Source organism: Molothrus ater, chromosome 3 (genome assembly GCF_012460135.2).
Source record: "Molothrus ater isolate BHLD 08-10-18 breed brown headed cowbird chromosome 3, BPBGC_Mater_1.1, whole genome shotgun sequence".
Classification (NCBI taxonomy): domain Eukaryota; kingdom Metazoa; phylum Chordata; class Aves; order Passeriformes; family Icteridae; genus Molothrus; species Molothrus ater.
In genome coordinates, this window is record NC_050480.2 from 46,597,833 (window position 1) to 46,609,046 (window position 11,214).

The 11,214-nt window shown below is 39.6% G+C and overlaps 2 protein-coding genes across 3 annotated transcripts in view; one reads left to right on the plus strand and one right to left on the minus strand.

Annotated features, from left to right (window-relative positions):
• WDR64 (WD repeat domain 64) overlaps positions 1-2,393 on the plus strand; it is a 54,887-nt gene extending 52,494 nt beyond the window's left edge. The window contains exons 25-28 of the mRNA XM_036379764.1: positions 656-755; positions 1,322-1,396; positions 1,575-1,608; positions 2,326-2,393. Coding sequence (XP_036235657.1) covers positions 656-755; positions 1,322-1,396; positions 1,575-1,608; positions 2,326-2,393 — 277 coding nt within the window. The remainder of the gene's footprint in view (positions 1-655; positions 756-1,321; positions 1,397-1,574; positions 1,609-2,325) is intronic.
• A 2,515-nt stretch (positions 2,394-4,908) lies between these two features.
• The window catches only part of MAP1LC3C (microtubule associated protein 1 light chain 3 gamma), a 43,652-nt gene continuing 37,346 nt past the window's right edge, over positions 4,909-11,214 (minus strand). Inside the window, exons 1-3 of one of the 2 annotated variants that reach the window (XM_036381414.1) lie at positions 10,540-10,720; positions 7,634-7,914; positions 4,909-6,217 (exon numbers count right to left, since the gene is read on the minus strand). In XM_036381414.1, coding sequence (XP_036237307.1) covers positions 5,218-6,168 — 951 coding nt within the window. In that variant the 5' untranslated portion in view covers positions 6,169-6,217; positions 7,634-7,914; positions 10,540-10,720 and the 3' untranslated portion in view covers positions 4,909-5,217. Of the gene's footprint in view, positions 6,218-7,633; positions 7,915-10,539; positions 10,721-11,214 lie in introns of those variants that run through there. The other variant, XM_036381415.1, reaches the window with a different exon arrangement.

Consider the following 11,214-nt stretch of genomic DNA (forward strand, 5'->3'; position numbering starts at 1 on the left):
CATGACTAGCCAGCTTCTCCAGGAGAAAGGTGTGGGAAAATATTCCCCAAATGTGCACGTACTTGAAAAGACACGAACCCATCTGAGCAGCACAGGTGGTTACAGTTTAAACAAGCATCTCAGGAGTTTGAAAAATGATTAAAAAATGCTAGCAGGTAGATGGAGTCATATAGAAGAATGGTCTCAGTTTCTTCCTGCAGTTCCTTAGCTTGTGTGACCTGACCTTTTTTTCTGATTATAAAGGCAACTGTTAATCTGCACTAACAGACACTCCAGATAATTTCTTCTCGTGACTAAATTTGCAAACCAGACATATCAGCAGAGGACACCTCTGTTATGAAAGTCACATTCAGGTGTTCTAGTCAGAACTTAAAGAAATGCTAACTCTCGTTATCAGAGAGTTAGCACATGACTCTTGTAAATGGTGTTTATATTAAGATTTCTTGCCTTCTACAGGTGACAGTCATACCTGGATTGACAAAATATTAGTGACATTCCATGACACCTAGGAAGGTTCTAATATAAATTATATTTTGAATATATACAAAATCACTTATACTTCAAAATAATTTAATTTTTGAGTCATATATGAATATTGTGTTCATAACTATCATTTTGATAGGAATTTCAGGATTTTTCTGTCTTGTACATACAGGTTGAAGTCACTGACTGGATCACCTTCAGATTTAGAAAAGGATGGAGATGAGGAAGCAGTTCACAACTTCAAGTTTTTCAGAGCTCTGGCTCCTGAAAAGGTAGCAAATGTATATGACAAATTTATGTTCCATGTGACATACAGGAAATAAAATTTTATTTCTAATTTAAAAATTATCCATAAATCTTTCTCATTCAATGGACAAGCTAGAACAAAAATGTAAAAACAGAGGGATCTAAGAAATGTCTGTGGTTTTCATTCTCATTTTTCACATTGTCAAATTTCAGTTTAGAAGGTAGCACAAACTGATTCACTGGTTTAAACATGTAAAAGAAACCCTAGAATTTTCCTCCACTTCAACAGAAAACCTAAATATCGTAAGTTTACTCTAAGGATGTGTGAAAATACTAGAATAACAGTGAATCCTTGGTTGCATACAATAGTTCTTTCAGGGCTCCTACAAAATCAGAAGCCAGGAGAGTTAGATTTCATTACATATACTTTCTACAACTCTAATTGAATATCAGTAGAGCTCTTCCATCTTTACCTGGCTTTAACCTTAAAAGTCATGGGAATATAAAACTTCTCTCGGAGTTGTAGTAAGAATGTCTTAATTACCTTTTGTCTTCAGCTACTAATGCACTGACTTTGGCTTCCCTTGGTCAGCTAAAACCTATGGAAACTTTTGAGTTTGCAAGCAAAGAGGCTGGTGCAGTGTTTGGGTTTCTTCCTATATATGAGGTAAGCACAAGTGTTTTCCACCTTTTGTGGTGATGTTCATAGCTCAGAAGCCATTAGGACTTGTACGCTATTACAGTGACACAGTGACATTCTGCTGTTAATTGTCTGCTTCTCAATTTAATTTTCTAACATGATTTGCATTACTACCTATCCAACTCCAATTCAACTTTGGTGGAAGCTTGAGACTCCAATTGAAGTGAGCATGCCAAACAGTGAGTATTGCAGATGTTTACTCCTCCTGTTCAACCTCATGTCATTAATGTTTTGCTCAGACTGGATTCTTTTAACCAGCCCCAGCCTATTGATTCCCATCTGCCCGAAGCTTTGAGTATTGTAAGGCAGTACTATTTTATGGGTATTAATGATCTGATCTATTGCAAGATGTCTAGCAAAGCTTCCTAGGTTTTTCTTCTATGGAGCAAGACCAGAGTATTCCACAGGCTTGTCTATCCCACATATCCTAGGATGAAAAGAATCACCCCTAGCAAAGGAGCTGATCCCTTTCTGTAGAGGGTACCTAGAGAACTAACTTGGATCAGAGTTAGATGCTACATGGCTGGTTATGTAGGATTAATAGGATACTTTGCATTCCAGCTCTGCATTCCAATACATATCACCTAGTCCTTGTACATGCAGCATTACAGCATGTCAGAAAAAACTCAGGAGCACAGTGTTCAAGTAGTTGGCACATATGCTATTTTTCTGACCATTAATGTACTTTGGAAATCTGTCTTTTGTTTTCTTCCTGAAGAAGAAAATAAAATACTCTGAAGCCAATGGCACTGCAATGGATTTACAACAAAATGAAATCAGACTTTTTCTGTAAGCTATATGCACAAAAAGATATTTTTTGTCTTTGCTGTTACAAAATGCTGTCAGTCTGGTCTATTCACCTTAGTATGTTAATTACTTCTTGAAATGTTTTAAAGGTCTTCATAGGATCAGAGCTGAGAAGTCCAGTCACAAGGGACAGGGAAAAGGATCTAGAGTCCATTGAAAACTTGAGTCGAGAGAAATAAATATAGTTTCATTTCTTCATTTAAGTGGATTAGCAGATTTCTTTTGTTATTTTTTCTCTGTTTTTCTTTTCAATTACATTTAAATCTATTTCATTATTAAGTAGAACATTTAGAAAACGGATCTTCTATTCAATCCTTCATGCAAGGAATAAATTCTAATAAAGCCAGTGTATAACTACATATTGAAAAGCCCCTTTGACTTAATGTATATTTGCTGACAGTTACTCTCTATGTCAAAACTACTGATTTCCTCTCTGCTTCAATTTGTCCAGTTTGAACTTCTGAATATTGAATATTACACTGCTTTTCTTCCTGCCAGATTAATCATAAAGTCAACAAAGAGTTAATATGCCCTTCTGTTTCTGCCTGTTCGTTCCTTGCTTATGCTTTCAAAGAGAGTGTTCACCCTCTAAGCCAGAAAAGTGCTGCTGAACTCATATTCAATTAATTATCCATCATGATTCTGCAAATCTTTTCTTGCATTTCAGCATTCCAGGACAATGTCACAACATGACACAGAGCACAGAACACATTTTCATCCTTTGGCTAAGCATACAAATGGTGCCAAGTGTCTCACCTTAGTGAGAAACAAGGTAATTGCATATGCATATAAGTAGTGATAATGCATATAGCTAGTGATATTATTACCTACTATTTTGGGGGAAATAGCAGGTTTTCTATAATACTGGTATTGAATGATGTTTGATCTGCTGGCCTTCTTAAAAAGACATTCTTCTCATGAACTGAATATACAATGACTTGCAATTATTTACCTGCCTTCAACTTGTTTCAAGGCTATGATGGATTGAAGGGTAGCTGCAAAATATCTTGTGGGACTATATTTAAAATCCTTATGATCAGCTGTACCACATCTGGCAAGGATTAATGTAATTTTCCTCCATAGCAGCCTCTATGGTGCAGTGTCCTGGATTAGCAAATAAAAGTGTTGATAACACCACCAGTGTTTTGGCTATTGCTGAGCAATGCCAGCACAACAAGAAGGTGCTTTTTTTCCCACACCCAGTGAGTAAGCTGGGAAGGGACACACCTGGGACAGGTATGTACCTGTATATGTATGTACCTGTATACGTACCATATTACATCTTCATGGAATGGGGGAGGGAACCAAGATGTCCATGGTTATAGTGTTTTTCATCCCAAGTTGTCTTCCCATTATGTGTGCTGAGGCCCTGTTTCCCAGGAAGCAGCTAAACAAATATCTGCCTACTGGTGGTAAGCAGTGCTTGAATTACTTGTTTTGCTTTGCTTGCACATGCAGCTTTGCTTCACCTATTAAGCTGTCTTCATTGAGGCCCAAGAATTTTCTCACTTCTGCTCTTCCACATCTCTTCTCCATCCCACTGGGAGAAGTAAGGAAGCAAGAAAGAAACTGTGCAGGCACTCGGTGTCTTCCAGGCCCACCACATTAGCCAACCTTTTGATCAAAACTAAAATCAGACTTGTCTGACAAACCAAGTGGCATCAAATAAAGTGTGATTTGCCATTTACTACCTCTGTTCACTTCATCTGACCCATGATTTAGCAGTTAGTGTATGAAAGGTAACATTCTTGCAATTCTGAGTCCTGTATCATTTTGAAAGCTACAAAAATCTCTTTCAGTTACCTAAAAATTGCCTATTCTTCAAAAATTATTAAAAATTCACAGTTCAGGTTCAAAGAGATCCTTACCCATTTATTTTGATGCTCATATGTGTTGTTTTATCATACATAATATTTCTCTTTGGCATTGTCCCTAATAAATACCCTAAATTATTTTATTGTAGTTGCAAGATGGAGATATCCCACTTCTCTTCAGTTTATTAACTGACTATTTAATTCCTCAAAACTGACTATTTACTCAATAATTTCTTTTTACCAAACTTTTAGCAGTGCTAGGATTTCAGAGGTTCTTGATTTTCAAATTATACCCTTTTCAGTCTTGCTTCCTTCTCGCTTCAGTTTTCTTTATTAATTGCCCATGTTTTCTAGGAGTTGACTTGTAGTCATGGCTATTCATGCTACTATATTCTCCACTATGCAGAAGCTATCCATAATGTAGTACTATTGCCAGTAAAAATCAAGTGTTTAATCCTACAGTGAGTGAAATAATGGAGAAGCTCTCAGGAGGGAAAGGAGGGAATCATACTGTAAGGAAAACTGTCCAAAATGCATGATGTGTGTGTGCTATCTTTATCAGCCTTCCACCCAGTCACTACCTGATTGTTATGCTATTTAAAATGTGACAAAGTTAGAGTGCTATAAATGCTATCAGATCTTTTTTTCATAATTCATTATATTAAAAAAACTGGGGTAGATCAGACTGCATGTCATTGCTCAGCATTACTGTTTACTTCCAAACCCTAGGGCTTTATAAGCACCAAATGGAAACTGGTCCTGGCCCCAAACATTTTATACAGTGATATTATCCAACTACCTTTCTTAAAGGTCAAAAGAAAAGCAGAGACATTTAATTTATTTGAACAGATAATCCACTAAGGCATTGCATAGAATTTATTAGAAGATCAGTTGTTTATCATGAGATTGGAAAGAAATTAAGCACAGGCAAGTGATGCTTGCACCCACTTATCTTACAGCAGTCATTTCAAGGCTGGGTCTAGTACAAAGGTTTGTGTTAATTTTTGGGTTGGATTTCCTCTATGTTGATGCATTCCTTTGCAGGACATTTTCTTTCTACCAGCATTCACAATTATACTGCACTTCAATGTTCCAGGTGAATGAGTTGTTTGATTGTTCCAGATCACTACTCTATTAAGGAAAGGCATCTTAACAGGACAGCCTCTTTCAGCATGGCAGAAGATTGTGCTTCTGCTGGCTGCAGTAGTTAGTTTGCCAGAATTTCATTACAGCCCTTGCCAGTGCTTTACAAAATTTGTGACGCTCTTCAGCTGCCCTCACCCACTGGGGCAGCTCAAGCTGAATGGCATCAATGGTGCCAGAACTCCGGGAACCAAAAGTCTTTGTTATGTACCCACCACTATAATAGCTTCCGTTATTTGGGCTAGGATTGGATGGAGAAGGCACACAAACATAACTTTTATTTTGTCCTTCAATATATTTACCCAAACTTCTGTTCCCTGCAACCAAAATCTCAGAAGACACATTCACCAGCTGACTGGCCAGATGGCTAATTGAGGAATTCAATGCAGAAAAGACACCTGAGTTAAGGGAAGTTTTTGAAAGCGTGTAACCTAGTTCTATCCACCTTTCAGGATGTGCTTGTCCATGGATATCCAGAATTAGGCCCCCTAACATCTGTGATTTTGCAGTGGTCAAAAATCCCATATAGTCCTCCCAGGCCTGTTCTGCTTGGGGAATTCCAAAGGAGGCTTCTTCCTTTTCCCTGTTAGCATCCATCTTGAACCTCTGTAGGTGATTTATGATGATATGTGGGAAGAAGCCACCAGTAATTTTGTTGATTTCTTCAGCAAGAGCCTGAGCCACCTCTATAGTATACCTGTCTTGGTTGGTAGACACTTTGCATTTCATAGCATTTTGAATACTTCCAGGAGGACAGTCATGAGAGAAAATACAAGAGGATGCCTTCTCATCCCAACAGGCAGCCTCTCGATCAGGGATGTCTTTAGGTTCCAGTGACCCACCATGTGGGACAGAAAGAATGAGGTTCATGTTGCCCACTTGATATTCTGTGAAATTATTATAACCAAATATAACATCTTTGGTGCCAGTGACTTTCAAAAGCAAAGGTAAAATGGAAAGGAGGAATAAATACATAATCTTTATTTTCCTCTAGAAGACTCAGCAATATGGAATATATCAGTACCTACAAAAAAGCAAAAAACCAGAGTATAGATTACTTACAGCTGGGAAAACATGAGACTGTTCAGCTGCTATTGGCATAATTAGTTAATGATTAACCTATTTTAGTTTTATTCTACGTAGCACAAAGAAGAACACTTATATGAGAAACAGAAATTAACAGGGCACTTAGTATGGCTAGATGTAACAGATGCAAGGGAAATGGCAGGCTACTGGACCTCCCCCATTTCCCCAGAAAACACAAACAATATTTGATCACCCTATGTGATTCCAGAAAATCAGCCCAGCAAAATATCTGATTTTTTTTTTCTCATCAAAGACTTTTTTTTTTTCATCTTTGAAATGTAAGAAAATTCTAACAGAACTTGATAAAACATCTGTATGTCACTGACCTGTATGAAATATTTTTGTATTATTGATGTGGTTATATAAACTGGCGGCTATGTCAGTCCAGACCAGCACTTGTGTGACCAGGCTTGTGTAAAATAATGAGACTGATAAAAATTGATTGCTGCCAAGCTCTGTCTCTAATTATGCTCCAGGCTGAGTTACCTTAAGGCCTTTATATATAGGTGTTATTGAATGAATTAAGTAGTGACTCTTTTCTTTACTTTGCAAGTCTCCATTCTCTTCAAGTGACCAAAGATATCTTAAAACTTTTCTTTACTTTGCAAGTCTCCATTCTCTTCAAGTGACCAAAGATATCTTAAAACCCTTGCTAATTATGCCATTTTTTGGAAACCTGGAATTTAACAAGATGCTGACAGGTCTTTCTGATTTGAAGAGGGCAAACTGCCACTGAGAGGGCAGTGAACACTGTGGAAGCACCTGCCATCAGCTGCCTACTCTAAGAAAGGGAGTAGGCAACTTCACCCAAATAATGCAGGAAAATATGATTTTCCTGCTAAGAGGGACTCCTGCTGGATTTTTAGAGACAATTACTCCTGCCCACTGCACTGCACTCTGAGGAGCCTGTAGCTAAAAAATCAACATCTATCTTCTGCTCTTTTGTCTGGGCTGAAAGGCCTATAAAAGTCTGTGAGCTAGAAGCAGATCTCTGAGAATCTCAGATAGTTTTTCTGTTTTTGACAAAAGAATTTTTTTGTTTCATTTTAAGCTTTCATTTACAAGGTCCTTTTAGTTGAGCTACTGGCTTAAAACAAGATTTTATCCAAGGCCCTGTATGGTTCATGGTTCCATAGCCTTCCTGAAACACAGACATTCACCTGCTAGTTCACTGCATGCTACCAGAAACATTGAGGAAAGGAGCACTGTCAAACATTATTTAAAATCCCTTTTCTCAGAAAAATAGACTACTTATGCAGAGCGTGTAAGTCTAGGAATAGCTTACCTGATGTGCAGAGTGGCCCAGCACAAAGATAAATAAATCAACAGCAACAATTCCCCAGAGGCTGCTCACCTGTCCCAGGAGGACTCGAGTTTGTGCGTCTCGGGCTCTCTGTTAAACAGGATGGCACAGCTGCTCCTTTCCCACAGCTTGCCGAGCTGTTTGTGGTTATCAGCAGCAGTTTGCTTGTTGCAATTTCCTGTTAATTATTGCATCAAGCTGTTAATGCTACTAGATCATGCCTTAATGATCTATGGAGAGAGAGCTCTGTATAATCCCAAACTGAAGAAGTTACCCTTGGCACAGCTCAAGTTCTGGACAGACTTGGAGAGTCTGGAGGCACCTGTGTTATTCTGAGGTAAAAAAACAAAAAACAAAAAACAAGAGTAATTTAAAGTGGTAGTAATGACTGCAGGACTAGTTTGAAGATTTACCTACAAATTAAGGGTTTTTCCTGCCTCTGCGCCTCCGAAAGCGAAACTGAACTGCCTTTTGCACTCGGCTGCAGCTGAGGCTGTGTCCCAAGAAGCCTCTAGGGGCCAGGCAGAGCCATGCAGAGGCTTCAGCAGCACCTGCATGTGTGATTTCACAACGACAGATCACAAGGGAGAAATATACACTGGGATACCAGAGTTTAGCATGCTTTTGTTCTCTATATTGACATTACGTTTCCAGAGATAAAAAAAACTTGCCTCAAGCAGCACAGCCACACTTAAGTTCAGAATAGCTACTACACTAACATAATCAGCAGATACCCAAAACAAAACTGTTAACTAGATAATCTAGGTTTTTAATAACTTTACTAACACTATTCACATAATATTTTCGTGATAAATGAGGAGCTTTTAAAAACATTTCCTCTGCTACTAATAGTTAGTAGACATCTTAGTTAAGGATGTCATCCTCTAAACTTCTCTCAAGTGTGTACAACTGTTCATAAATTTGCTGGTGGTAATAAAGTCTGGCTTTTTAACTAAGCCAAAAAAGCTATGAGAATACATACTCCAATAATAGAAATTTCTATAGAAGACACATAAAGGGTGCAGTGAATGTAATGCTGCCACCTATCAGAGAAAAATCAAATTTCTTTTCTAAGAAATTGATTACATAGTTCAACTAATTTCCAAACCAACTTTTTGAGATAAAAGTGATCAGCTTCTTAAGCAGTGAAAACAATATAGTTGCAGTAATAAGAAATTCACTGAAATTTTGGAAAAATTAGTGTAAACCAGTCACCCAGTCTACTAATATCACTAAAGCTGATGGTCTCATTGTGAGCTTCAGCAAAGTGCTGGTTTTCATTCCAAGGATTTTAATTTTCTGCATGAAGACACTTGCAGCTGTGCCAGACACTGCATGGAAGGAAGTTTAGTAAAAATCTGTAAGATGTCCTTGCCCATTGTAGTGCACAGTGGGAACAAATTTAATTTTACTTTACTTGTCCATGTAAAAGCTAAATGCTTACATCAGACAGTGATCCCACTTGCTCTCTTTAGGAGAGCTGTGTTGAGAAAGAAGCAGTTCTAGACGTTCTTCAGTGTTTTTAACTTAGACACCTATCTCAAATTTCTATTAGGGGTCAACAGGGCTATACACACAATGGCTCTTCTTTTTTTATTACATGACAGAAAACAGTTGCAAAGAAAACAAAATGTTTCTGCTATACTTTCTACTTCAAGATCTCTTTAAAATGCATTCTGCCAGTCACTATTACAAAACTGCTCAAGGAAAGAGAAAAACACACAGCAGAGATTTGGCATAGTAATTTCTAGTCTTACCAGTTCTCCTGATACAGGAGCTACTTGTGAAAGAAAAGAATTCTCTATATTAATATAAGTCAACTAACCATGATGCAGTGCTGCTTCCCTGTTTCATCTGGTACCAATGGGAAATAAAACTGCAACGCTACAGTATTCTTCAAGGGAATAACTCACCAAAATGTTACCATCTGACTACTTTCTTCCAAGAGACACTGTTGAACTTAAGGATTGGTATCTTTATCCAGTTTTAAGTCGAGATAGCTCTACTGAAATCAACAAAGCCTTTGACTCATGGTATCAAACTTCTGTTATCTTATAGAAGTTATGAAATGTCATGAGGGTGGGTCACATTGATTCATACATGGCTGAAGACATTTGTAATAAACTGAATGTTAAGGCATGTTGTGCTAACTCTTCAATTCCAAAGTATCCTTCCTTTCAGGTGAAGGAATTGAAAAGGAAAATCAGAGCTGGGCAAGAGTTCTGTAGCGCTGGCTTCCTTCAAGACAAGTTCATTGGCTCCAGTGCTTCTGACTCTGAGGTTCACCTTAACTATTTTAAACTATTTTTAATTTACAGAAAATAGTCCAAAGTGTTTTTAATTGAATTGCATGCAAGCTTTTGAATGATATTGGTACATTATATTGTCTACTCTAATTTCTGTTCTTCCCATGAGCACAGCAGTTTAACAGAAAAAGAAATGTCAGAAATGATAGAAGAACATATTCTTAAGAGAAGTGAACCTAATCCAGATGGATTCTAACTGCAGTTGGATTTAAAACTTGTGTAGTGTCTCGTATGTAGTCAGAATCACGGACTGAAAAAAGAATTGGCAAAGCAGAATTCAATCAATATTTTCAACATTAAAACATCTTATGCTATCACTGTGGCCTAGTTATTTCTATGCATTTCTTAGCTGAGAAATTGTAATTCAGATGTGCTCTTTCCAGAACGCACTGAATTTAAACTTTGCTTTCCACTGTCTGGAAACATTGCTTTCTACACAGCTGACCGAGTCATCCACCTCACCGAGCCAATCTAAGAACTGCACAGGCTTCCAAATGGCATGTAGAATTAGAAACTTCTATTTGGTAGATATTGGCCTACATTTACATCTAACTGCAAGTTTTGTTTCTATTATGCAAGCAAACCCTTACGATAACTGACAAGAAGAAGAACCTGTATCACATAATTGTAACTTCGACCATCGGTTCTTACATCAACCCCGGGGTTTCAGTGCTGTAACAACAACATCCGTGCCCCCTTGATCCTCGGCAGGCAGAAACCCGCGTTAGCGCCTCCCTTCCCCTCTCCTCTCACGCCGTTGGCTGCAGTCCACTGCCCAGTTAAAACTCTGCGGGGCCTTTTGATTTCTGCGCATTTAACGTTTATAAATGTCACGTTCCTCTGGTTATGCACGAGCGGTGTCCGCCGCACGCCGGCTGTGAGAAATGCCGGGAGGCGCTGCCCCGCCCGCGCGGGGCACCTTGGGGATCGTAGTCCCCGCGTGCGGGGCGGGGCCACCGCTCTCAGCGCGCGCTGCTTGAAAGCCCCGGGCGGCTGCCGCGTGCCGTGGCCGAGCCGAGCCGGGTCGGGCCGGAGGAGCCGCGGCTGCCCCGGGGAGGTGCGGGCGGGGCCGGGCAGGGTCTCCGCGTCTTTCGCTCGTCTCGCCCCTCTGTCCTTCTCTCGCCCCGCTCTCTGGGCAGCACCGACCCGCAAAGAGGTACGGCCGCCACTGCCGCGTGGGGAGGCGGCCCGAGCGGGATGCGCGGGGGCAGCCGCAGGAGCTGCTGGTGGCCCTGGCGCGGCCTAGCGCCCCGGCTGTGAGCTGAGCTGGCCCTTGAGCCGAGATCGAGAGCGAGCATTGAGAGCTCAGAGCGCTCGGCTTTGTGT